This window comes from Hippoglossus hippoglossus, chromosome 6 (genome assembly GCF_009819705.1).
Source record: "Hippoglossus hippoglossus isolate fHipHip1 chromosome 6, fHipHip1.pri, whole genome shotgun sequence".
In the NCBI taxonomy this organism is placed as follows: domain Eukaryota; kingdom Metazoa; phylum Chordata; class Actinopteri; order Pleuronectiformes; family Pleuronectidae; genus Hippoglossus; species Hippoglossus hippoglossus.
Window position 1 is genome coordinate 1,270,158 of NC_047156.1, and position 24,062 is coordinate 1,294,219.

General features: G+C 45.2%; 2 protein-coding genes and 1 long non-coding RNA gene across 8 annotated transcripts; 1 reads left to right on the forward strand and 2 right to left on the reverse strand.

Annotated features, from left to right (window-relative positions):
• The first annotated feature begins 1,954 nt into the window (after positions 1-1,954).
• LOC117763821 (Fanconi anemia group A protein) lies at positions 1,955-20,027 on the forward strand. 4 transcript variants are annotated; one of them, XM_034589254.1, is made up of 43 exons: positions 1,955-2,137; positions 3,385-3,497; positions 3,782-3,854; positions 4,348-4,493; positions 5,742-5,837; positions 6,334-6,407; positions 6,586-6,695; positions 6,772-6,885; positions 7,064-7,127; positions 7,914-8,026; positions 8,178-8,254; positions 8,620-8,761; positions 8,985-9,118; positions 9,402-9,512; positions 9,712-9,807; positions 9,995-10,063; positions 10,469-10,557; positions 10,632-10,692; positions 10,801-10,850; positions 10,989-11,059; positions 11,282-11,380; positions 11,794-11,927; positions 12,011-12,081; positions 12,198-12,297; positions 12,563-12,750; positions 12,854-12,947; positions 13,140-13,334; positions 13,462-13,535; positions 13,626-13,754; positions 13,962-14,040; positions 14,167-14,342; positions 14,532-14,637; positions 14,722-14,781; positions 14,872-14,976; positions 15,344-15,459; positions 15,626-15,788; positions 16,209-16,271; positions 16,636-16,729; positions 16,860-16,935; positions 17,414-17,564; positions 17,650-17,748; positions 17,860-17,962; positions 18,625-19,953. In XM_034589254.1, exons 1-42 carry the CDS (start codon positions 2,089-2,091, stop codon positions 17,956-17,958), a joined length of 4,323 nt encoding a protein of 1,440 aa, XP_034445145.1. In that variant the 5' UTR covers positions 1,955-2,088; the 3' UTR covers positions 17,959-17,962; positions 18,625-19,953. The 4 variants fall into 4 exon arrangements, with proteins under 4 accessions (XP_034445145.1, XP_034445147.1, XP_034445144.1 ...); XM_034589256.1 differs by having other exon boundaries at positions 1,975-2,137; positions 18,611-19,953; XM_034589253.1 differs by having other exon boundaries at positions 2,009-2,137; positions 17,647-17,748; positions 18,611-20,027.
• Positions 3,405-18,098, reverse strand: LOC117763865. Its single transcript, XR_004614228.1, has 3 exons — positions 18,088-18,098; positions 10,965-10,974; positions 3,405-3,533 (listed from the first exon to the last, which is right to left on the reverse strand). It is a non-coding gene; the product is annotated as an uncharacterized LOC117763865 (long non-coding RNA).
• Positions 18,133-23,617, reverse strand: znf276 (zinc finger protein 276). 3 transcript variants are annotated; one of them, XM_034589275.1, is made up of 12 exons: positions 23,486-23,617; positions 22,394-22,662; positions 21,731-22,046; positions 21,572-21,618; positions 21,093-21,488; positions 20,690-20,756; positions 20,295-20,378; positions 20,092-20,211; positions 19,851-19,926; positions 19,556-19,673; positions 19,373-19,472; positions 18,133-18,973 (listed from the first exon to the last, which is right to left on the reverse strand). In XM_034589275.1, exons 2-12 carry the CDS (start codon positions 22,617-22,619, stop codon positions 18,688-18,690), a joined length of 1,836 nt encoding a protein of 611 aa, XP_034445166.1. In that variant the 5' UTR covers positions 22,620-22,662; positions 23,486-23,617; the 3' UTR covers positions 18,133-18,687. The 3 variants fall into 3 exon arrangements, with proteins under 3 accessions (XP_034445166.1, XP_034445167.1, XP_034445169.1); XM_034589276.1 differs by having other exon boundaries at positions 18,573-18,973; positions 22,394-22,650; positions 23,486-23,610; XM_034589278.1 differs by having other exon boundaries at positions 18,573-18,973; positions 22,394-22,650; positions 23,551-23,567.
• Positions 23,618-24,062: the final 445 nt, after the last annotated feature.

Sequence of the window (24,062 nt, forward strand, 5' to 3'; positions counted from 1 at the left end):
GTTTACACCTTTGCTATGGTTACAATAGATTCTTGTTACGTTGTGTGTCGGGGACAAAGCTGTTCCCTGAGCTACGCTGGTGCAACTTCATCCAATCAGCAGGAAAAGAGTAAACAAATAAAAGTTTAAACCTGTTTAAATGTATTTTATTTCCTCTCTCTATCTATATATATATTGTAAACTTTCAATACCTTCATAATGCTGCCTAGAAAAAACTAAACAGTCCTGGACACAATAACAGTTTGTTTGTGTTTCATGTTGAAACTATTTCCCTTCGTCCTGGTCCCTGTTAACTTTAACTTTCATTATCTCTCATCCCAGTTGTTGGTGTAACTTTAATTTAAAGTTTTTCTCAGTGAATGGACTGAATTCAGCCATTTATAATACACCTCTTTGATTTTTCTCAGCATCAGACCTTTGTCCTTTTGATAGGGAACAAACCGCTTGACCTCCTGAGCCACAGGATTTATCACATTTCTCCTCAAGTTGCACATTAGAATACACAGATTTATTAATACACAGTGAATATGTCAGAGAGACGATGGAAACTTCAAAATCAAAATCAAACACACACAGGAAATCCTGCTCATATCCAGAGCTGCAGTCACAATGTAACTCAGCTCCTCAGGCCTCCAGTGACAGTGGCTCCCTCATGATTCAGACAGGAGCTGCCACTGTGTGTGTGTGTGTGTGTGTGTGTGTGTTTCCTCAGGTGTCCCTGTGTTGTTGTTCACCGAGCTGACAGCTGATGATGCTTCTGCACTCCGCACCCTGTTTATATTTCTATCCTGCACATTAGTGGCACAATAGGAAGAGAGAGACGTTAAAAATTCATGAGGACACATTGCATCAAGTTTTCATGAGTCCAGAAATCACTAAAGGCTCCGGAGCACTCTGCTCCCTGGAGAGCTCCAGGGGCAAGATGGAGGCTGCTGCTGCACAGTCACACTGCACAGCAGCCACACACACACACACACACGCGCACACACACACGCACACACACACACACACACCACGCAGCACCTGGAACGAGTCAAAACACTTATCTGATTAAACTATGACTCAACATCTTTTATGTTAAGTGTTCAGAAACTCTGAGCTGCAGCTTCTCTCAGCACAATGAGGACAGGTCCCAGATATTTGATAGAAACACACAAATGTTTCCTGTTCTCACGCACACACACAACACTGTTGTGTTTGTTGTGTACAATCATCTGCAGCACATGAACATGAGAACATTACAAAATACAGAAACAGTAGTTTTAAATGTCTTCGTGAGACAATACAACACAGTACAACATTATACAACATTACACAAGACAACACGAAACAGTACAACATACACAACTCTACACAACACAGCAAAATAAAACAACTCATAACACAAGAAAACACAACATTATACAACATTATACACAAGACAACGCAACATAAGACAAAACAACACAAGATCTATTTACACAACACAACACAGTATAACATTACACAACAAACCCAACACAAGACAATACAAGACAGTACAACATTACACAAGACAACACAAGAAAGTAAAACATTATATAACATTACACAAGACAACGCAACATAAGACAAAACAACACAAGGTCTATCTACACAACAAATTACCCAAGAAACACAACACAAGACAACACAAGACAGTACAACATTACACAAGACAACACAACATAAGACAAAACAAAACTAAATGTGTCTCCACAACACATCACAACACAAGACAACACAAGACAGTACAACATGATATAACATTACACAAGACGACGCAAAATAAGAGGTCTATCTCCACAACACAACACAGTGCATCACCTCCTAACACACAACAAGGACAACACAAAACAACACGTCACTGGGACTTCAGAAAACTCCGGGTTAGTTCATGTTCGTCCCATGTGACGGGCTGCTCTCCCCTGATTGGCTGTGGAACAATAACAGAGACGAGCGGGAGGGCAACATGGCGGCGGCGGAGGAGGAGGAGGAGAAGTTCAACATGGAGCCACAGACACACACACTTCATCAAACCTGTTAAACATATTTCATGTGATTCTATAAACCACGGAGAGCTTATAGAACATGTCGGTGAACCCGTCCTGTGAGGAGCAGGGTGTGTCCAGGCTCCTCGGTGAGTTTACATCAACTTCCATCTTTCACCACATGTCAAAGGAAACCAGATGTGGTACAATATGTATATTTATATCTCTGTGTCTGTATATATATATGTACACGTAGATATTTACATATGTGTGTATGAAAGTACTCAATATAAATATTCCTACCACGAGAAACACCTATAGAAGAAAATATGTACATGAAATCCATCGTTCCACATGTAAATGGTAAATTGTTGTATTTATATTGTTTTCTGCTCTTCACAGTTTTTCCTTTGACTCACTTTACCTCCTGATCCACATGTTGAGTCATGTATCTGACTGATTCTACATGAAACTGTGTCCTCATGAACCCTGTGTCCCATGTGTCCTCATGAACCCTGTGTCCCATGTGTCCTCATGAACCCTGTGTCCCATGTGTCCCATGTGTCCTCATGAACCCTGTGTCCCATGTGTCCTCATGAACCCTGTGTCCTCATGAACCCTGTGTCCCATGTGTCCTCATGAACCCTGTGTCCCATGTGTCCCATGTGTCCTCATGAACCCTGTGTCCCATGTGTCCTCATGAACCCTGTGTCCCATGTGTCCCATGTGTCCTCATGAACCCTGTGTCCCATGTGTCCTCATGAACCCTGTGTCCTCATGAACCCTGTGTCCCATGTGTCCTCATGAACCCTGTGTCCCATGTGTCCCATGTGTCCTCATGAACCCTGTGTCCCATGTGTCCTCATGAACCATGTGTCCCATGTGTCCTCATGAACCCTGTGTCCCATGTGTCCCATGTGTCCTCATGAACCCTGTGTCCTCATGAACCCTGTGTCCCATGTGTCCTCATGAACCCTGTGTCCCATGTGTCCCATGTGTCCTCATGAACCCTGTGTCCTCATGAACCCTGTGTCCCATGTGTCCCATGTGTCCTCATGAACCCTGTGTCCTCATGAACCATGTGTCCCATGTGTCCTCATGAACCCTGTGTCCCATGTGTCCCATGTGTCCTCATGAACCCTGTGTCCTCATGAACCCTGTGTCCCATGTGTCCTCATGAACCCTGTGTCCCATGTGTCCCATGTGTCCTCATGAACCCTGTGTCCTCATGAACCCTGTGTCCCATGTGTCCCATGTGTCCTCATGAACCCTGTGTCCTCATGAACCCTGTGTCCCATGTGTCCCATGTGTCCTCATGAACCCTGTGTCCTCATGAACCCTGTGTCCCATGTGTCCTCATGAACCCTGTGTCCCATGTGTCCCTGTTGTCTCCCAGCTGGTCGCGTGGTGAACCGGCCGCAGCTGGACGATGCTCCGCGGCTGCAGGAAGCAGCGGTGCAGCTGCTGCAGCAGCAGCAGGACCTGTGCAGTCTGCTCAGGGAGGTCTCTGTGAGTGAGACTAAATATATTACTTTACATTATGTTCTATCATTGACAGTCAATATACAGGTACAATATCATTTACCACTTAAATACGCTTTCCCTCAAAAGGCAGGTGAGGTCTGCGATCAGTTCTCTGTAGAACGGATTTTAAGGAATGATCAAAGCCACGTCCTCCTCAGATCTCAGTGGAGAACTACGTGTGCTCGGATCCACCACACGACTGAACTCACTCAGAAGTTACTGACTTTTCTCTAATTTGTCATAAATATAACTCTAATGTATTTTTCCAGAATCCGGATCGGTGCTGTCAGACTGGAGAGCAGAGCCGTGCAGCGCCCGGAGGCCTCAGGGGGTCACTGCTGGGTGAGTGCTTGGTGCAAACCTCAGTGCTGCACATCAGCTGTACTGGTTTACATGGTGGGCTTTATTTCTGGACGGTGGGAGGAAGTGGAGACGTGTTGTCCTTCTTTATTGACGGACTATGGTTTTACCCAAGTGACCAAAGTTGAATAGGCAGGTCATGTGACACACTCGGGCCCAGAACCACCTGCTGTTACAGTTTTTACAAAACAAAGATCAGAGCTATGAAGACAGAGGAATGTATTTCTGCAGTCATTCAGAACTTCTCAGTGTTTGTTGTGTGTTTGGATTTTAACATCTCATATTTAAGTCGGCTGCGGATCAGCAGACACGAGGAAGTTCCTGTTCCTTTCATGACGTCCATCTTTGTTTGTTGTTGATTTTCCTGGACAACTACACATTTTAGATGTAGTTTCTTTGCTTTTATTCACAATGAAGAGACAGAACGGGAGTAAGTGCTCTGAACTCCAGCATGTGTTGTTTTGCCCGTGGACAGAGTGCGAGCTGAGGCGTCAGGCCACGGAGCTGGGCGTCCCGGTGGCGGTGCTGTCGGTCAAGTTGATACTGGAGAGACTGACGGAGATCACTGCACCTGAAGGAGAGGAGGACGAGAGGCGAGAGCTGCTCACTTCCTCTCAGAGAGTGAGTATCTGACAGTGGGATTTTCATTTGTGGCATAATCCAAGGTGAGCATTCTATGTCACAAGTTACTGACGGTGGGAAATGTCTTTAATCTAGAGAAGCAGCTGCACTTTTACCAGGAACATGTTGTTTGAGTGTGTTGGAGCAGGTTAGCTCGTGTCATAGATCCATCCCTTCATTATCTACACCACAAATGCTTAGTGGGTTGCAAGGGCGGCTGGAGCCAATCCCAGTTGTCATTGGGCGAGAGGTGGGGTCCACCCTGGACATGATTTAAAGTCTCCAGTTAACCAAACCCCAATCTGCATGTCTGAGTGTGGGAGGAAGCAAGAGAACATGCAAACTACACACATGGAGACCCTGGTCCTGCACCACAAGGCACATGGTCCCTGGGTTCTTCACCTAAAGCTACATGTGCACTAGTTTTTGTTTTTAAGAATCCGTGTGTTTTTATTTCCTGCAGAAAAAAATGGACAAAAGCAAACACATAGTCTCCTTTGTCTGTCAGTGTCGTTAGTGTAAAATATCACCATCTTCTATCTAATCTCTGTCTGTGTCTCACATATCTCTTCACACTTTTCATGTGTATTGTTAAAGGCCCAGTGAAGTGCAGTGTTGAATTTGGTGCGATTTGGACATGTGAGACGTTCAGTATGAATAAACGTTGTGTAACAGGAAGCCAGCGCTCTGTAGCCGCGGCGGCTGGGACTCTACGTAAGTGACGTTGTTGCTTGTTGGTCAAGACGAGTTGAGCTTCTTTGAACTTCACCAACAGGTGAACAGTTCTTTGTGCAGCGGCTGAGGCGCAGTTCATTTGGTTGTTTGTGATATAAAACATTTTTCTCAGGGTATAATTCATGGATGTTGATGTAAACAATCTGACATAATCTGACCAATATATATGAATTGTGTGATATGAAAAGTGTGTGAAACTGGTGTCAGAGACTTGGTGGCGGCCTCGGTGTTGTGTCTATAGTGAGATCTGTGTGTAATTGCTTTTTCCACTGTGTGATGTCGTGTCACTCGCACAGTGACTTGACATTTCCCTGCTGACTCATAGTTCCTGTTTTACCGGTTGAAAATGACAGCTGCATCATGCTTAATACACCACAGATCTACCTGCAGATGATTACATGGTTTACCATTGTTCAGTGGAAGCAACAGGAGGCTGCACCCTGGCTTTGTCTTTCTCAGTTACACCGTTCTCACGCATGTTTCATATGAAAGTCCCGTCTCTGTCCTCTCCAGGTCCAACTGTGTGTCCTGCTGGAGTCCAGCAGAGAGCTGATGTCACAGGGAGCCCTCTGCCCTAAACTGCTGTGGCAGGAGTACAGGAGGGATCAGGTGTGTGTGTGTGTGTGTGTGTGTGTGTGTGTGTGTGTGTGTGTGTGTGTGTGTGTGTGTGTGTGTGTGTGTGTGTGTGTGTGTGTGTGTGTGTGTGTGTGTGTGTGTGTGTGTACAGCATGTCTATACACTGTATATGAGGTATTTACTTCTCATGAAGTTTTACACCATTTGAAATTCCATTAGCAGGGTTTCTACAGCGTCTTCAGAAATATAACTGTAATTCTTGTCCCATTTCCCAAGTTGATTATTAGTTGTTCTGACTTTCATGTGTTCATGAGCCTTGAAGTCGCACTGGGGAGAAAACACATGGACGCCGTGTTTTATTTGGATGTTGAGAGCGTTTAAACACTTCAACACTCAGTAATTATGTTTGTATCAGAAAGAGGAGTCAAAGAGCAGAAAAGGGATAAAGTGTGACAGACTGATAAAGAGTCAAACTCGCCCTCAGCTTGACTTTCTCAAGTTCAGTTTCTGATGTGGTGTTTTTTTACAGAGGCTCCCAAAGCTGGAGGTGCTGAACCAGCTTCACTGTTTCAGCTTCCTCTCTCTGAAGTACATTTTAGAGAGGTAAGAACTGCTCGTTGGTTTGTCATCCAGACAATCTCATAGATTTAATAATTGGCTTGATTTAAATCCCAGTACGTTAAATACAGTTCGTCAAAGTTACAAACATGGCCGACACCTTCAGCAGGAGGTGAACATTTCCCTCTCCCTCACTCCTGTCCTCTTGCTTCTGTCCGCCCAGTGATGACGGTGTGAGGGTTTGGTTGGTGTCTCGGTTGAAGGCTCTGTGCAGCTGGACGCCTCCACGGGGGGAAGAGGAGACCAAACGAGTTCAACTCAGAGTGTTGTCAAGTAAGAACCACAGATGTGAAGTTCATTAATTGTCCCTGCTCAAGATGAATATGAGAAAGGATGTGGTGTGTTCCAGCGGTCGTCGGCGTCCTGGTGGGATGTGGCTTTGAGCTGAACTCTGAACCAGCAGCTCCAGACCAGAGGAGGATCTCTCTCCTCTGCTGCTCACTGCTCGATGAGATGCTCTTCTGTGAGTCTGCATGTCTGGGTCCCACTCATTCTGCTCTGTGATGATTAAATATTTAGTGAAGTACTTTGTCTCACACCTCAGGGCCATGAAAGCTATTTTCTACTTCTTTAGACTTTTAATTTGAGTATTTTCCTCTTTTTTCTCTGTGAACATGTTTTTTTCTGTCATCCTTCTTCAGGGCTTCTGGACACTGTGGACAAGAGTCTGACTTCACAGTCTTCTGGAGCAGGACCTGGGCTTTGGTTCGTGGCTTTTTGTTCTTTATTTGTCTTATAAACCTTCACGTAATCAGACCTCAGTAGGAAAACAATTGCAAGACATGAGAACATACACAGATAATTGGCAAATTACAACCACTCATAGATTGCAGTCCCCTCAAAAAACATCCTATTTCACAATGTTAAAGAAAGTGATAAAAGATTCCTGGATCCATCCCCTTGTCTGAGCTCTCTCTTGGCCCCGTCCATCAAGAGTCCTGGAAATCTGTTCAGTAGTTTCTGTGTTATCCTGCTGACAAACAAATGGACAGGGTGGAAACATTATAACCTCCTTGTGGGGGTTATTAATCGAGCCAGAGTAACACACCATGGACTGTAAATAAAGATGCATCTGGAGCTTCATGATGACCCTCTCTAGATTTTCCTGTTAGCCACAGTTTTTCACCGGCAGCTGACCAGGTGATTCTTAGGTTCTGCTCAGTTCTCTGTAAACTCTTGACAGCAGGGTGTGGAAACTCCACGTTGCTTGTCTGGTCCTGAAGCGCTGAAGCTGTAAGCACCTGGTGCTTACGACCACACTGTGCTTTAATCAGTGTAACAGTAACTGTCAGCGCCGTCTGCACGATGCACACACTGAGTCACAGCCACCGTTTGAGTCCGTCTGCAGCATTGAGCCGTTCATTTAAACCCAGACGTCTAAGAACTTGCCATAATGAAAACACTAGTTAGACAGCAGGAGGTTAATTCATGACTATTGACTCAACATTGCATTTTGCTTGACATTACTTTTCTCCTCTTTGTTTTGTGCAGGATTCAGATATTTGACGCTTCATTATGTGGAGTTTCAGCCTCAGCCGAGGCCGTTCAGCGTTTCTTCACACACTCCCTCACTCAGGCTCTGACTTATAAGCCTCGGCTCACAGGTAAAGACAAGTTAAAGATTATCTTTACAGCTTGAAATGCCTGAAGTGATCTGGCAAGAACTTAAAACGAGGTCAGAAAATTCAGGCTTTAAAAGACCTTAAATAAAAACTCTTAAAAACTCTGAGAAACAACTAAACCATATTTTGTCAGTGTCAGACGCCGTCACTCTGCAGAGCGACTGGACCTTTGCGAAAGCCGACCCGTTGTTGATGTCTCTTTTCCGTAAGGTAAATATTAGTTTTCTACATTAAGTTAGCTGAGGTTAAAACGGCTTTCCACATGAAAGAAGGTATATGTGCAACTCTATTTGTTTTTATTTATGAATAATCAGCTGAAACAAAGAATTGTGTAGTTTTGTTACCTTCTAATGAGCCGGTCATATCGTACGAGACCTGACGACTGTAGATTCTCCTACACGCATTTTAAGCTATAATGAAAACAATGATTCTCTCTTGAAAACATCATCATGAATATTAAATCAGATTTCTTAAATCTTTCGAACTTGAAATGCTGCTTGTGTCCTGAGATCTGTGTTTGTCAGTGTCTGTTGACTGGTGTCTGTTGACTGGTGTCTGTCGTGTCTCTGTCACAGCTGGCTGTGATTTTCAGTGTGGAGCTGCTGCTGCGTCACCTGCAGCAGGTTCTGGAGACTCACGAGGTCAACTGGAAACACGTCCTGTGCTTCCTGTCCACGCTGCTGGTTTACAACCCCTGTGCTCCGCCCAGCCTCAGAGGTAAACGGGAAGGACGGATTCCTGTATTATTGGATTCAAATGTTTAACTGCCATCATCCATTGTAAGAAATAGATGAAAGCACAAATACTAATGATGTATGTATTCAGTCACTCACACATCAAACCTCAAACTTTAATCAAGCTGCAGATTTAAGGTTAAACAGTAGCATAATGTTGATTTCAGGTTTTCTTTGTGTCTGTTCTGTGTCTGTGCTTCGATCAGAGCTGCTGTCCCGGCTGCTGACTTCTGCTTTTGAAGGCTATGACTTGGAGCACATGATAACAGCCTTCCTGTTGGCTCGGCAGGGGGCGCTGGAGGGAGCCGGCGTCTTCTCCTCCTACAGTGACTGGTTCAAGGTTTCCCATCATTTAGTTTTTAACACCAGGGTTTTAAACATAAATAAATAAGGAGGCCGTGCTCAAAACGTCTTTAATGAAATTCAGGATGGTAATATTAATATAATTCTCATTTCTTTCCACGGACGTCCAGTATAATGCTGATTAAAATGCTCATTTGTTGAATTTGACCATTTGTGACTTTGGTGATGTGTCAAAAAGACATTTCTGATATTTAGATTGTTGATATTACTGCTGTCAGTGTTGTATTCCCACTCTGACGTGCCTGCTTCTGCCTCTTCAGATGTCGTTTGGTGGCAGCAGTGGCTTCCATGCATCGAGTAAGAAATCTCTGGTGTTCCTGTTGAAGTTCCTCTCGGACCTGGTTCCTTTTGAGCCCCCGCAGTACCTCAAGGTGACACGTCACGGAGAACCTCATTGTGCTGGATGTGTTCCCTTTTAGATCAGACCAGGTCTGAATGATATTTGACACAGACGAGTAAACAAGCAAAAACATTGGGAGATTTATATAGAGAGAAAAAATCCACACGTATATGAAGGAAAATAAACAAATACTTATGTCATAAACTGCTTAAACGTTCTTCTCCTGCTAGGTTCATATCCTCCACCCTCCGTTCATCCCTGTGAAGCACCGCAGCCTCCTGATGGAGTACATCTCTCTGGCCAAGACCAGGCTCGCTGACCTCAAGGTGAAAATTCAAATCCCTGCATGAAGGAATTTCTCTTCAACACAGCATATAGAATTATTCACATTAAAACTGTATAACAGCAACACTACATTGTGATGATTGTATAAGTGTGTGTGTGTGTGTGTGTGTGTGTGTGTGTGTGTGTGTGTGTGTGTGTGTGTGTGTGTGTGTCCATGTGTCCATGCAGGAGTCGGTGGAGGACATGGGTTTATATGAGGATATTTCTGGTGCAGGTGGAGCATCAGGATCAACACAGGTAACAGCGCCACCCAGTGGTCAGACCAGGCTTCAGCATCTCCTTAAATAGTTATTTATGTTGTGAACTATATTCATCAACTTCTAGTCACACTCCTTGTAAATGTGATCATTTTATACTATATTTCATTTATCAGTTTTAAGTGCTGATACTATTCTTTTGTTATTATTCTTGAGTTGGTTGCGATACTGAAAGACATTCAGCTCTTTCAGCTTCAAAGCAGGACTTATTGATTTCAGATTTTGTAATGCTTTCACTAAAAGCCCTGTGTAAAGTTTGTTGCCTCCAGGGAGAGACACTACTCTCTGTGAAACTGGGTTATTCTAAGGTCTGCATCAGTGGTTAGTAAGTGGTGGGTTAATAATGGTGTATGATAATGTATGATTATGTATCATATGTCTGCAGCCCCAGTGTCAGGCCGTGCAGGATGTGGAGAAGGCCGTGTCTCTGTTTGAGAGCACAGGAAGAATCTCTGCCACGGTCATGGAGGCCAGGTACAAAGTTCGATTATCACCAGATCCGAGTTCCTTAAGTTTACAAAGTAAGTGACACCCGTGTCCCCTCACAGTATTTTCCGGAGGCCGTATTTCCTGACTCGATTCCTTCCTGCTCTGCTGAAGCCAAGAGTGGTGAGCAACTTCCCCTTACGTTGATATAAAGTTATAAACAGAGGGGATGCCTGACTCCAAACAATCTATGCTGTCACAGATCAAACCTATAAAGTCTTTAAATTACAGCTTCCTGTGAAGGCTGATGCTCGGATGAGTCTCATAGAAGCTTTGAAAAAGTGAGTTATCATCAGAAGCTTTTATTCCATTTATTGTCCGTCAGTGTCTCTGTGGGAAAATAATGTGCTGCTTCTCAGTACCATTTATTTCTGTTTGATGATTTCATTGTGTACATTCTATATTCTGGTTGTTTTCAGAGCGGAGAAGCTCCCTGCCGCCCAGCACTCGTCTTACGTGGAGTCCTGCCAGAGACAAAGGCGACAGGATAGTGAGTCTCCTCTGTGTTCTCACCCTGATGACCACTTGTGTCACTGAAAACAAACCAACACAGATCAGTATATTCTGGAAGATGAAGCAATCAGCAGGTTTATAAAATGAAGATATTTGACATTGAGTGAAGTCGCGAGTGGATCTTCTCACCTTGTTTTGTTTTAATTCATCCACCGATGTTTTACCATACGTGTTGTGTGCTGACGTGTGGTGTTTTCAGGGAGTGTCGTGTGTTTGGACGCCGCTGATGATCCTCTGGAGGTCCTGAAGGTTCAGCTGCAGGAGTTCAGAGGGCTGGTGGTTGATGGAAATGATGGAGGTAGGCAGATAAAGAGACACACACACACACACACACACACACACACACACACACACACGTCTGTGGCTCAAAACTTTATTTACAGTCTATGGTGTCAAGTAGTATTCATTTGTTTTTAGACGATGGTCAAACATGTGTTTTCCACATCATGATCTCGTGGTTTCCTTTTCTATGGAGACAGATGTATTCGGCTCAGTGTGTTTTCACGACTTTGAACTGTTTGAAGTGATCATCTTTCTCTAAATCCTCGAATGTGTTTTTCGTGTGTGTTCCTAAACCAACTGGTCCAGAGCAGAGTCTGTTTCTCACAGGCATGCTACACATCAGCGGCTTTACCGTCGCGCTCCCTGACTCACACTGAGCCTCTCTGAATCTCTGAATCCCTCGTGTCCTCGTCTCTGATGTGTCCTCAGACATGATGGCACAGCTGTCCAGGATCTCCCACACGCTCTGTGTCGTCTTCCCTGGTCGTCCCGATGAGCTCATGGAGCAAACTGTCATCAAAGTTCACGTAGACGCTCCTCTGTCCCCTGAGCTACATGTCAAAGTAAACACTCGTGAAATACACTCTTCTTGTGCTGCATCAGTTTATGTATTTGTTGTATGTTCATGTATTCCTCATATTCTCAGGTCATCAACATGATCCTCAGAAACTTCTGCCAGTGCACGTTAGACACTTCTCGAGCAAATCCCCCTAATAAGTGAGTCTTTGAAATCCATACAAATATTAGAAGATTCATTTGTTTGTTGGTGAGAATGAAATAAAATAACACAAATGCACAGAGTGATATCTAGTCCCCTGTTTCTGTCCGTTCAGACAGAACCTGTGGGCCTCCAGGTTTGTCAGTGTGCTGCCTGGTAACACACAGCTGATCTGCAGCCTCGTCCACAGACTCTGGGACCTATTTCATAACCAGGTACATCAATTAATAATCATACACTCTCCTCTGTTTGCATCTTTCACTTTGTCTCTCATCAAGCTGTTTTCAGACATGAAATTGTCCTGAAAATTGGGTCCGAACGTTTTCTGGAGTTTGTCCTCCACGTCTGACGCCCCGGGTAACGTCAGGAGAATATCCATGCATCTGAAAGCAGCTTTATAGCTTTATTTATCTTGCTTCAACAGTTTTCTGCAAAAAGTCCCTTTAATCATTAGTGTTACAAACCTCTCTTGGTCCAAAGGGGTCATCGCTGAGCGCCGCCCATGTGCTCGGTCTGGCAGCATTTGTAGTCCACCTCCACGGCTCCGTGTCCCACAGCTCTCTGATTCAGCTGGTCCCACCCATCCTGCCCAAACCAGTGCCTGTTGGAGAAGCTGTGAGCGCAGCGCTGGTGTGCAGCACACACACTGACATGCTCTTCTGTGTCAGGTCAGTCTAGATCTTTACAGTGGCGTACTTGTCTTTAGCTGAAACTATCTGTGACTATTGGACGCTCCAGTGTGAGACGACGGTCTCTCTTTGTCCTGTTTAGGTTTTGTGTGGCAGCTGTGTGTTATGGGATCTGCAGAGGACACTCGCTGCCTCAGCAGCAGCAGGACTACGTTCCCAGCAGCTTCTATAAGAAGGTATCACTTCCTGTTACGTGCCAGAACGTCAGTAGGGTTTCCTTTGTTAATGTATTACTGTGAGGGAGGAGAGCGGATCCATCCTGTACCTTCTTCCTAACATCAGCATGCGTTCACAACTTCACCCTCTTGCTTTAGTTATGAACCTTATAACATTATATTACTTAAGTGTGATTGTGCGTCTGTGTTTAGCTCCTCTATCTCATCCCGAGACTGTTGCCCGAGGCCAGAAGGACGGCCGTCACTGCTGAAGGTGCTGTGGGTGAATCCCCGGAGAAGAACCTGTGGAGCAGCGCCACAGATGCCGGCGCCACCTGGAGGACGACGGCTTGGCGCCTGTGGAGACACGCAGCTTTTCACCAGCTACAAAACACACCACAGTATCAGGTGAGATGGACGTTTGTTTTCCTGCTTGGTGAGAGAATCTGTGGCCGTGTTACTTCCATCTGTTTGTTAAATGAAATCCATTGATGGATTTTTCTTATCGTCAACAACCTTTGTTTTGTTTGTCAAGCTGTCGTTCTCTGATTGGCTGGTTAATGAGCTCCGAGTGCAGAGAAGTGAGGACGCCCTGTCGGACCCAGAGCGGTAAAAAGGAAACGCATACGTTCTCTTACAGGTGCCATTAGACATACAACAGAAATAAAACCACTACTGTGTGTGTGTCTGTGTGTGTAGTCAGGAGTACCAGCAGTGGGCCTGCCTGGAGCTTTTCTTGCCTCGTGCGGAGGAGCAGGGCGGCTGTGGAGGAGACATGAGGATCCTCTGCTCTCGTCTCCTCGATGCCGTCATGGACCAGCAGTTAAAGTGGGTCCACATGTGTCATTGTGTCATGTTCAATAAGTGTAATGCTGAATTGTGATTGTTCGTCTTGATAGTGAGTCTTTTCCCTAGAAACCCTCCAAAGAAAGAGCAGATAATCTAAAAAGCAATATAAAGTATGACACAATTAAAGCAAATAATATAGAACAGTTTTTTTGTGAGCTAAGGTATCAAAGTGTTTTATGTCAACAGGGACCAGAGTCTGGAAAAGCTGCATCAGCGAGCATCAGCCACCGGGACGTGTCTGCCAGACATCATATCCAGATTACAGGTGTGTGTGTGTGTGTGTGTGTGTGTCGTGTGTCGTGTGTGTTCACCAGACGAGGGTAAAAACACTTAACAAACAATTCTTAAAATATTATTGAGGGGATGTTTTAATCAATGCTTGTGTGTGTAGGAGTTTGTCTACGAGATGGAAGTGACCGGACTCTCTGGCAGCCGGAGTGGAAGAGCTGACGTGTGTGACTTCCTGTTCGAGTTCATTTCTCGGAGATGCTCCTCGACAGTGAGCTCGGTTTCCCCGTCTGTCAGCTCGGAGCTCAGCCTGCAGCACACGCTGAACACATGGAACAGGTACAAGCAGGATATGGTGTTTACATGGAACGCTGAGTTTACATATACATTATAAGAGATATGAACTTTAATGAGAGGGAGAGAGAGACTAACACGCCCTTGTCATCATGTGTATTATAAACATGATCTCAATCAGTTAAGTATCCTGACCATGACACTGCCACTTCCTGTGCACGTGTGACATCACAGAGTCCTGCTGGCTCTCCCACCGCTGCTGTTGGTGAAGCTGAAGGTCGAAGGAGGGCGGACGACTCTGGACTGCACCACGCTGATGCAACACGTCAACCAACATCAGGTCAGCTCTCACCACCGATCTCTCTTTAACCCGATCAGCTGTTTGGAGACAGTTTGAGTGAATCTGACTTGTTTGTCCAACCAGAGGAATGTGTGTTCTCCTGCCGGCCTGATGTCCTCCCATCTGACATCACACCTCCTGAGAGTGAGAGTCTCTGAGGTCTAAATATGAACTAATGAGAAACAGAGCTCCAGTCGATATGATAACTGTGTGTCGGCTGTGTTTCCTGTCCAGGGTGTGTTATCTGCCAGTGTGTCCTGTGGACGTCCCAGGGAGGAAGTCAACAAGGCCTGGACTCAGATCAGTGTCCACTGTCCTCTGCTCCTCACCTCTGCTGTGGTACCTTCTGCTCTCAGTCGCTCACATCCTGAGCCAAACATGAATACTGATACTCGTGGGAAGTCAGAGAAGGATTATAAAATGAATTTATTCAGCTGCTTCAGTTTCACACAGTCCTACGATCAACTTCTCCGACTCACACAAGTCAAGATATCTGCTCGTAGTTGATAAACCAGTAACATAGAGAAACATTCTTATTGCGTTTGAAGATTTCATATTATGAAATATATTTATCACTTACACACAAAACAAGGAAATCAGTACTAACACAAAAACACAATTACGATGAACATGTTTGTGTTTTGAGTTCTGACATCGTGATCATGATGATTGTGTGTGTGTGTTGTGTGTTGTGTGTGTTGTGTAGCGCTGGTGGGAGCGTCTGTCTCCAGTGCTGTCGTCACTGTGGAGTCGTGTGTGTGATGGGGAGCCTCTACCGGAGCAGCTGCAGCTCCTCGCTGACTGTGGTCACTGGGCTCACAGGTACAACCTCCTTCTCATGAGCCGCCGTCTCTGAATCTCTGATCCTCATCGCTCCATCGCTGAGGAAACATTTCACTGTCGTCGTGATGCATGAAGAGATGTAACTCCTTCATCTTCCTGCTGCCGTCAGCTGTTGGATGATTTTTTGTGTTGTGATGATGTTCAGTGTTGCACGTTGCCTGTCTCCGCCGCCGCCGATGCCTCCGGCTCCAGCTCTGCTGTTGGCCTCCAGCCTTCATCGTGCCTGGCGAGGTCGTGGGGGGGGCAACCAGAGCTTCGGCGCGGCCCTGAACATGCTGCGACCAGAGCGGGTGTCACAGGACAGACAGGTGAGAGCTAAGAACTCATGTCCTCTCACCTAACATCCTGATAACCTAGGAAGCTGGTTATCAGGTCAACGCTCCTTCTTCTCCACCCGTTCCTCTCAGGACGTCCTTTGGCTTGTTCGTCCCTGCACACGAGCCAATCACACTCCAGACCATAGACTATATATAAGGCACTTCCTCCCTATCCAGAAATGAAGCCACAATATCCTGAATATTAACGCTGCCGTCTTGCTTTGTGCTTTAGTGTTGTCCCTCAGTTCTAAGTCTCTTTAGATAAAAGCGTCTCATCGGACTTGATTATATGTTTATCTGCTCCATTCAAGCTTTTCAGCTCAGAATCAGCTGAAGCCGTTTTCTTTTCTTAGAAGCATCGTGGTGGTTTTGAATTTTTCTTTATCAACCTGCTTCTCATTTCTTCTTCAGGTGCTGGTTTTTCTGCTCTTCCTCTGTGTGAACGACCATCTGTTGACGCTCTTGTGCCTGCAGGTATCAAACACACACCAACAAGCTGTGTTCACGTTGAGGTTGCATGAAGTTGAGTTTTATTAGAGATGAGTGGTTTTGATTTTGTTAAATATGTTAATACTATGCTTACCGTTGTTTATTTAATTAATTATATGACTATTTGGGCACATTGCTGTCCTTCACTGTCAGTCAAAACTCCTGGAAATGATCCTTATTGTTGGGGAGACATAGAAACGTGAGGACATGAAGAGCAACACAATAATTATTTGTGTTATATATATTTCTTGTGTGTTCCTGTATGTTTGCCTACAGCTTCTCTGATCTGTTGCTTCTCTTTCAGCTGAAGAGAAATAACTGTTTTATGTCTCCATTTATTTTTCTTTAGGAGAAAAGTGATGAAGAATCTTTGAGTTTATGCTCCGACCTTCTGTGTGTATTGGTGGACTCTTCTGATTGGCTGCTCATCTTTAAATCAAGTGGTACAGTGAACGTCTGCAGAGTGTTCAGTTGTCAAGTGTCTTATTAATCTCACATCTGCACTGAGAGCTGATACTTGTAGCCTTGTTTATATTTTCACTGTTAAACTGAATGTTTTTACCCAAATTCCAGAACAAGGTGTGTATCAGTCAGTTACCATGGTGACATCAGATGAGTTTACTCGACTGATGCCGTGGGCTTTCTACAGGTGAGCTTCCCCCAGGTCGTCCTAAGTTACTGACTCAGGTGCATCAACATTTTGATTTAACAAGAACTTCCAGCTTTTAGAATCCTCGATCTTTTGCTGTAGCGTCATTCATGAGGTAAAAATAAAACGGATGCAAAGATTTGATTAATGTCTTTCATGACCAAACAAATCGAAACATACACGGGTATGATTGTTGACTTTAACATTTGATTTCTCAGATTTTTATCCTCCAGCATATAAAGCAGGGGATACAGTGATCAATGCTTCTGTAGTTTGACTGTGAGCAAGTTTTGTTTCTGGAGTAAAACTCAAAAACCAGGTAGAACTTTGCAGAAATGTTTATCAGGGGGTGAAGTGGTTGAGCCTTTTGAAAGTTTGGTTTTATAATGATTCTAACTTTTGCCTTGAAAGTATGAATCTTTTCTCTCTGATGTAATTGACTAACTTCCTGTTGTGTTGTGTTGTGTTGTGTGTGTAGCCTGCTGCTCCAGCAGAGTGCTGAGCTGCTGCAGAGAGCGCTGCGTTGTCCAGGGTTCCTTCAAGCTGCCGTCCTCTGCTACACCAGCCTGCTGCAGCTCGTCCTGGACGGACACGCGCCTGCATCAGCCGCCGAGCCCCCTGAGAAGCAGGTGAGCTGAAAGTGTGCGTCAGCTCATGTTGGTCTCGAACTTTAAAAAAACTCTGAATATCAAATACACAAATATGCTTCGTCAGTTGGATCCGTCCCAGATTCTGAGCCAAGCCAAGATGTTTCTTCTGAGAGTGATCTCACAGACGTCTGCTGCCGCTCTGTCCTCCGCTCAACTCCGACGGGTAAACGACACACGAGCATCAGCTTCCACCACGATGATAAAATCCTCCGCTGACAACATTCACTCGTCTGCCTCTTGTCTTCGGTCTCTGTCGGTGGGTTTCCTGTCGCAGCTGGAGTCACAGTGTGCAGATGTGGATCCAGAGGTGGCGGCAGCGCTCTCCGTGCACCTCGGTGCTCCGAGCCTCAGCCCCGAGATGGACTTCCTCTGAACACGTGAGGCTAAAACTTACTGCAAACCTCTTCTCCGCCCCTCGAGCTCTGGCAGCATCTGTTCGACGACACAGAAGCTGCTGTGTCTGCCACTCTGTTGTAACCCCCCCCCCCCCCGTTACAGAAACATGTAATATCTCTCAGAGAGCAGATTCTACTTATCAAAACAGCTGTTTAAAAAAGGTCAACATTTTATTTACTTTTTTTACATAAAGCGCACACAACTTTACACATGTACATCTGAAGCCCTTTTGTTTTACAACTTGAAAACTGAACAGGGACTTAAAGGTCCAGTGTGTAACATTCAGGTGAAAAGGATCTATTGGCAGAAACTGAATATAAAATAATCCTAGTGATGTTTTCACTAGTTTGTTTCATGTTTTCTTTACCCCAGAATGAGCCTTTATATTGAAATACTTTATATTTACATCGGGAGCAGCTCCTCTCTACGGAGGCAGCCATGTTTTTTTACAGTAGCTCAGACTGGACAAACTAAACCTTTTGAGTTTTTATGACAACTGAAGCTACCACAGGTTCTCTGTCATGTTTGGAAGGGGGGGGGTGGGGGTGAGGGGTGTTCAGCTGCAACATGACACTTCACCACTAGATGTCACTAAATTCTACACGCTGAACCTTTTTAACACTATGCAGCTTCTTGTCACCAGAACCAGTCCCTGTCCCACAGCTCATGTACCCGTGCAGCAGACCTGGACCGGAACCCCCTGCCGTCATCTGTCCTGGTCCTGCTGAACCACCTGACCGGTCAGAGTGATGGTGCGCTGCTCAGAATATGGCGGAGGCGGCTGCGGTTGCTGCTGCTGGCTGATGCCTCTCTGAGCCTCGGTCTGAATCACCGGGTGGACCATGGACATGTGGACGTTGAGGTTGTGGGCCTTCTCGAAACGCTTCCCGCACATCAGGCAGGCGAACTCCAGGTCGGCCTCTGCCTTGTGTTTGGTCATGTGGTATTTGAGTGACGCTCGCTGGCGGCACTGGAAGCCGCACACCTCACACCTGCAGGAGAGAGAGAATTTAAAAACAAGTGTTTCTAACACATCACCTGTTTTTGTTTTTAAGACTCACGATCCTGGTTTTATACGTTCAGTTTAGTTTCCTCTTCATGAGGATCGAGAGCCACAAATGCATTATTAGCTCCATGAAGCAGGTTGTTTTCACCTCTGTCTGTTTGTTAGTGGGGTTAACTACTAACTGGAGAAGCAGTTTTATGGTCTGCTGCACTGCATTATGGGTATTAACAGAGTCTGGCCCATACTAGGACAGTCAAGTTATAACGGCCTCTTCATCTTTAACTTTGAGCAAATCAGTCAAATTTGAAAAATGGCGCATGAAAGAATCAGTTACTTTCATGAAGGTGTGATATGATGAATGAGGTTTTAAGGCGGCGCTACGTACTGCAGCGGTTTGGCTCCTGAATGTCTCATCTGGTGAACGGAGAGGTGCTTCCTCTGTTTGAAGGTCTGACCGCACTGGTCACAAATGTAGTTCCTCTCCTCTGGAAAACAGAGACAAACCCCGGACATGACAAACGCTCGAATGACTAAAAGCTAAAAGCTGGAGTCCCTGAGTCGACCTCACCTGTGTGGATGAGCTTGACGTGTCGCTGCAGGTAGCGGTCGATCATGAAAACCTTGTTGCAGCCGGGATGAGGACACGGCCGCTCTCTCACCTCCTCGTGATGCTCCTTGATGTGCTTCTAAAGAAATAAACAGCCAGATACAAAAAGTACAATTAAAAACAACCAACATCAGCTAAATACTGGTTTATTATTGGCTTTTATTGGTTTAAAAATATACAAAGTCTTGTGTATGGTTCATTCTAAATGTGAGTAATGTTAAATAACTGAATGTGTATCAGTTATGTGAATACTGACCTTCAGACCATCCGGAGCTCTATAAACTGCCGTGCAGCCCTGATAAGGACACTTGTAGATGTTGGGAAGCTCCTCTCTTTAAATAAAAACAACAGTTAATGTGCGTTGTGTTTATCTGTAGCAGTTACATTCAACAAACCACCTTCAATCTGCTGAAATAAAATACACATTCAAACATTACATTCAACTGAGTGGAGGTTGTGTGTTTAAGAGTCTTGTTGTGAGCTAGTTGCCTTCGCACCCTTTAGGTTTGAACTTGTTCTTCCAGCCGGGTTTGGGACCTGGTTTCTTTTTGATTTTAGGCTCCTCCGGGACCTTCGGGCTTTGTCTCCTCTTGTTGGGGACGGTCGCTCCGCGAGCTCTGAGGGCGAGAGAACAATGTGAGATCACAACTATTTGAATCCACCTGTGAAGGATCGAACACTTTAGAGTATTTGTACCAACCTCTTGTCCGAGTACGGCTCGAACAACTCATCGTCTAAAACATCTCCTTTTCTACTCGCCTCAAACTCGTCCTCGGAGACGACTCTGGAAACACAGTTATCAGACAATTGGGGTTTTATTCATCTGACTCAACTCCAATGACGACATGACAGCAAGAGAAGCCAAACATCTCATGACTGACAGCTGAGACTGACTCATTGGACAAGTACATGTTCTACTGCTCAGACTCTGACTCCAAGTGACGTCACTGGTGCAGGACGGCAGCACAAGTGTCCGAGGTACTTTGGCTTCGTGTTTGTTGGAAGTGGAGACGTGTCGTTCATCTTACATCGGTCAAATTAAGAAAACTACAGGTTCTGAGGTTTCCTGAGGTAAAAACGAGCTGTGAGACGAACCTGTCGGACAAATCGCTGTCAGCTGCTCTGTCCTCCAGCCGAGCCGGAGCCGACGCCTCCTCAGCACCTTTTAAAATCGAGATGAGAATATCCACAAGCGTGTGAGTCATGGAATCATAATGACGAGTCAGCAGTTAGGAGTGTAAACAGTACGAGTCTGAGGCAGGAGGACGAGGATGCATCTGGTTGTGTTTACATGTGGGGAGGAGCCAAGAATCAAACTAAACTGAAAATGATTCTGTTCAGCAGCAAAACAAACTGAGGTCTCGGAAATAATCTCAGTAACACAAAAACAGAACTTTATAACATTTGTGGAGGTTAAAGCAACAATATGTAACTTTTACAGAGCAACAGCGCCCTCTGCAGCCATGTGTGGCGTGACAGGTTGTGATCACCGTCTCACCTCCAGTGTTGCTGGTCCAGTTCACCAGTGCTGAGCTCTGAGTCTGCACCGTCACTGCTGGCGGAATGTGTTGAGTGTTTCTACTTCCTGTCGGCGTCCTTCCATTCCCGCCGGGCTGCTCCTCTTTATCCTCCTGCAGCTCCGCCTCCTCCTCCGACATCACTCTGTCGCCACCGCCACGCCCCGAGTTCACCTCGTACCCTGGATTCGTGTTGGCGGTGTTCATGATGTATCTGTGACCATCAACGCAGCCCCACACGGCTTTAACCGAGCCCCAGCACTGGCCCTTCAGCACCTCCTTCAGGTCGGGGCAGGAGCGGCAGGCCTCGCCGTGGCGGTGAGCCCAGGACACCAGACTGTGGAGGCACTTTGAGTCTGAGGTGAAGGATGGTGGAGCTGGAAGAAAACAGCACAACGTCTCAACAGGGTGAAGCCGACCGTTAACTTGTATTGTCTGAAATTAATAAATGTACATTTACTTATTGAGCCCAGATTTAGCGACGACTCCGGACACGTTGAATTCTTCCTGAAACAGAAACAAACAGCTGCTCATATTTCTCCACTTTAACATTTGGAAATCCTGCAGTTGTGAGAACATTTTAAACGTAAACTAAATTCGACTTTTCACTTGGACTCACCGGCTTTTCAGGTTTTCTTTCCCAACTGGAGGGAGGTTGACTCGCTGCAGAAACCTGATCAGGATGCTGTGGCACTTGTAGAACTTGGCGTGGCATTTCTTGCAGATAAACTCCGACAACCGGGGGTCGCGGTTCAACTGGACCCCGACCAGCCGCTGGAAATCTGTGTGGAATAAAAGGGGCGACTGGGTCCCAGCATCCGAGTCCTCGTCTAAGATATCGATGGAGTCTCGTGACCAGCGGTTGAAGGCGTGACGCAGGCTGCGTGGAGAGAACTTTCCATGGCAGAGGCGACAGACGGCAGTGGACAGTCTGCCTGTGGAGCAAAGAAGCAGATCAGTATTTTCATATTTCTCGGTTTTTACCTAAAACAGGTTAATAAAGTTTGTCTCTATGAATCTGCGAAGAAAGAAACCGAGGATGAAAACTGACTTTGTACCAAACTCTTTTTAGAAATCAGCCCATTAAACTTGACCTTGTGTCAGAAATGTAAAACGTGGCTTCAGGCCTCAGCTCTGACGTCTAATCCCACAAGCAGCACTTTGTTCAAATAATCCACTTTTCACTGTTACTAATACAGAGTTCTGGTGTCAGTGGAACATTCAGACTTAAACTGTTAATCTGACAGATTGTGGATGAGTTCGGTGCCTTTGTCTCCCTCACCTGAAGGTTTGGACTTGTTCTCTGGAGGTTTCTGTGTTTCCTCGCTGAGCTCTGAGTTCTCCGTCTTGTCTGTGGCAGCGTCATTGTGGTAAAAATCCTCTGTTGCTACTGGAACAGTCTTTCGAGGTCTCCCTCTGTTTCCAGGCGTCTTCTTCTCCTCGCCGAGGCTCACCGTCGTCTGCCGTGAAGTCTCAGACGACCTTGGACGTCTGGCTTTCTTCTTCATGGTTTATCCTGTAGCTGATGATGGACGCCTGCTGCCTGCGTCGCTGTAAAGATATGAAACGTGTTTATCGTGGTATCACCTCCTCCTCCCTGACGCTGCCCCCCCGTTCTCCGTCTCCCACACCAGGCACAAGTCTCTCAGTGGCGCTCAGTGTGGCAGCCGCCGCCTGGAACCGTCTCCCGGCAGAAATCAAACAACTCTCTTTTAAAAAGGTTTACATCATCAGCAACAAGCAGGGCCGCTGTGGCTCAGGGGGGAGAGAGGGTTGTCCACTAACCCGGAGGTTCAATCCCTCAAGTTGACGGCTGTGCTGACAGTTTAATGAAAGGTGTGTGATAATAAAAGTGCTGCTTATAGAATAAACTCTATATAAACAGTCCTTTCACCATTGATACTTCTACCTTGGTTTTCTTTGTCTGTAAATGCAGTAAATAAGTCCACATTATTTATCATTATTATTCACTATCTTAGAGATGATTGCCCTTGTTTCGCTTGTTGCATTGTTTAAAAATATATTCTCAATAATTTGTCTGTTTCCACAACTTGGTATCAGCTGAATTTATGTATTTACAAAGGACTTTATTCAGTTTCTACGAGTTTTTCCATCATATTTTGTGATTTTTATGAATGAACTCATGTAAAACAACAATCATCAGTTTCATGAGGTGAAACATAGCAGAAACCAACCATCTGACGTCACACTAAACACTTCCTCTCATATGATGAAACACATTTTAGTTCGTACGTTACGTTCACGTCTCTGTTTGGTGAATTTCGTGTAGCTACGTTAGCTTCGTTAGCCGCAGCGCGACGCACCGGTCCCGTTCACGTTAAAATCGTTAAAAAGTGCAGTGACGCGTCTTTACCGTGAACGCGCGTGAGTCCCGACACCGGAGCTGCGTGGTGTTTCCACACGAGACGACTTTCTCATCAGAGTCAGGATCTGCAGATGTAAACAGTAGAACCCGGAAGTGCTACCGGAACGAGAACAGGAGACCGGATGGACTACAGCGCCGCCCGCTGGTCACAGGGACACACTGAGCAGTTCAGGTGATGCAGGTTATTTTTATTATGATTATGATTATATTAATTAATAAAACACCAGGAATCACATACAAGCTGCAGCTCTACTGCCCCCTGGTGGAGGGGTTCGACCTGGAGACAAACATCCCATTAATATGTTCAGTTAAAACATGAGATTTAGGATAAAGATTAAATTATTTGTAACTGATTGATTTAATAATAATAATAATAATAACAGTAATAATACCTTTACTTGTATAGCACTTATCTAAACAAGGTTACACAGTGCTTCACAAAAATCACTGGCAAAAAATTGAATGAACTAATACAAAGGTATTAAATTCAGTTCCATTTTAAAAGCCAAATCATAACATAATAAACTCAAGACGTTAAACTTTATAGAGAAACCAACAGTTCCCA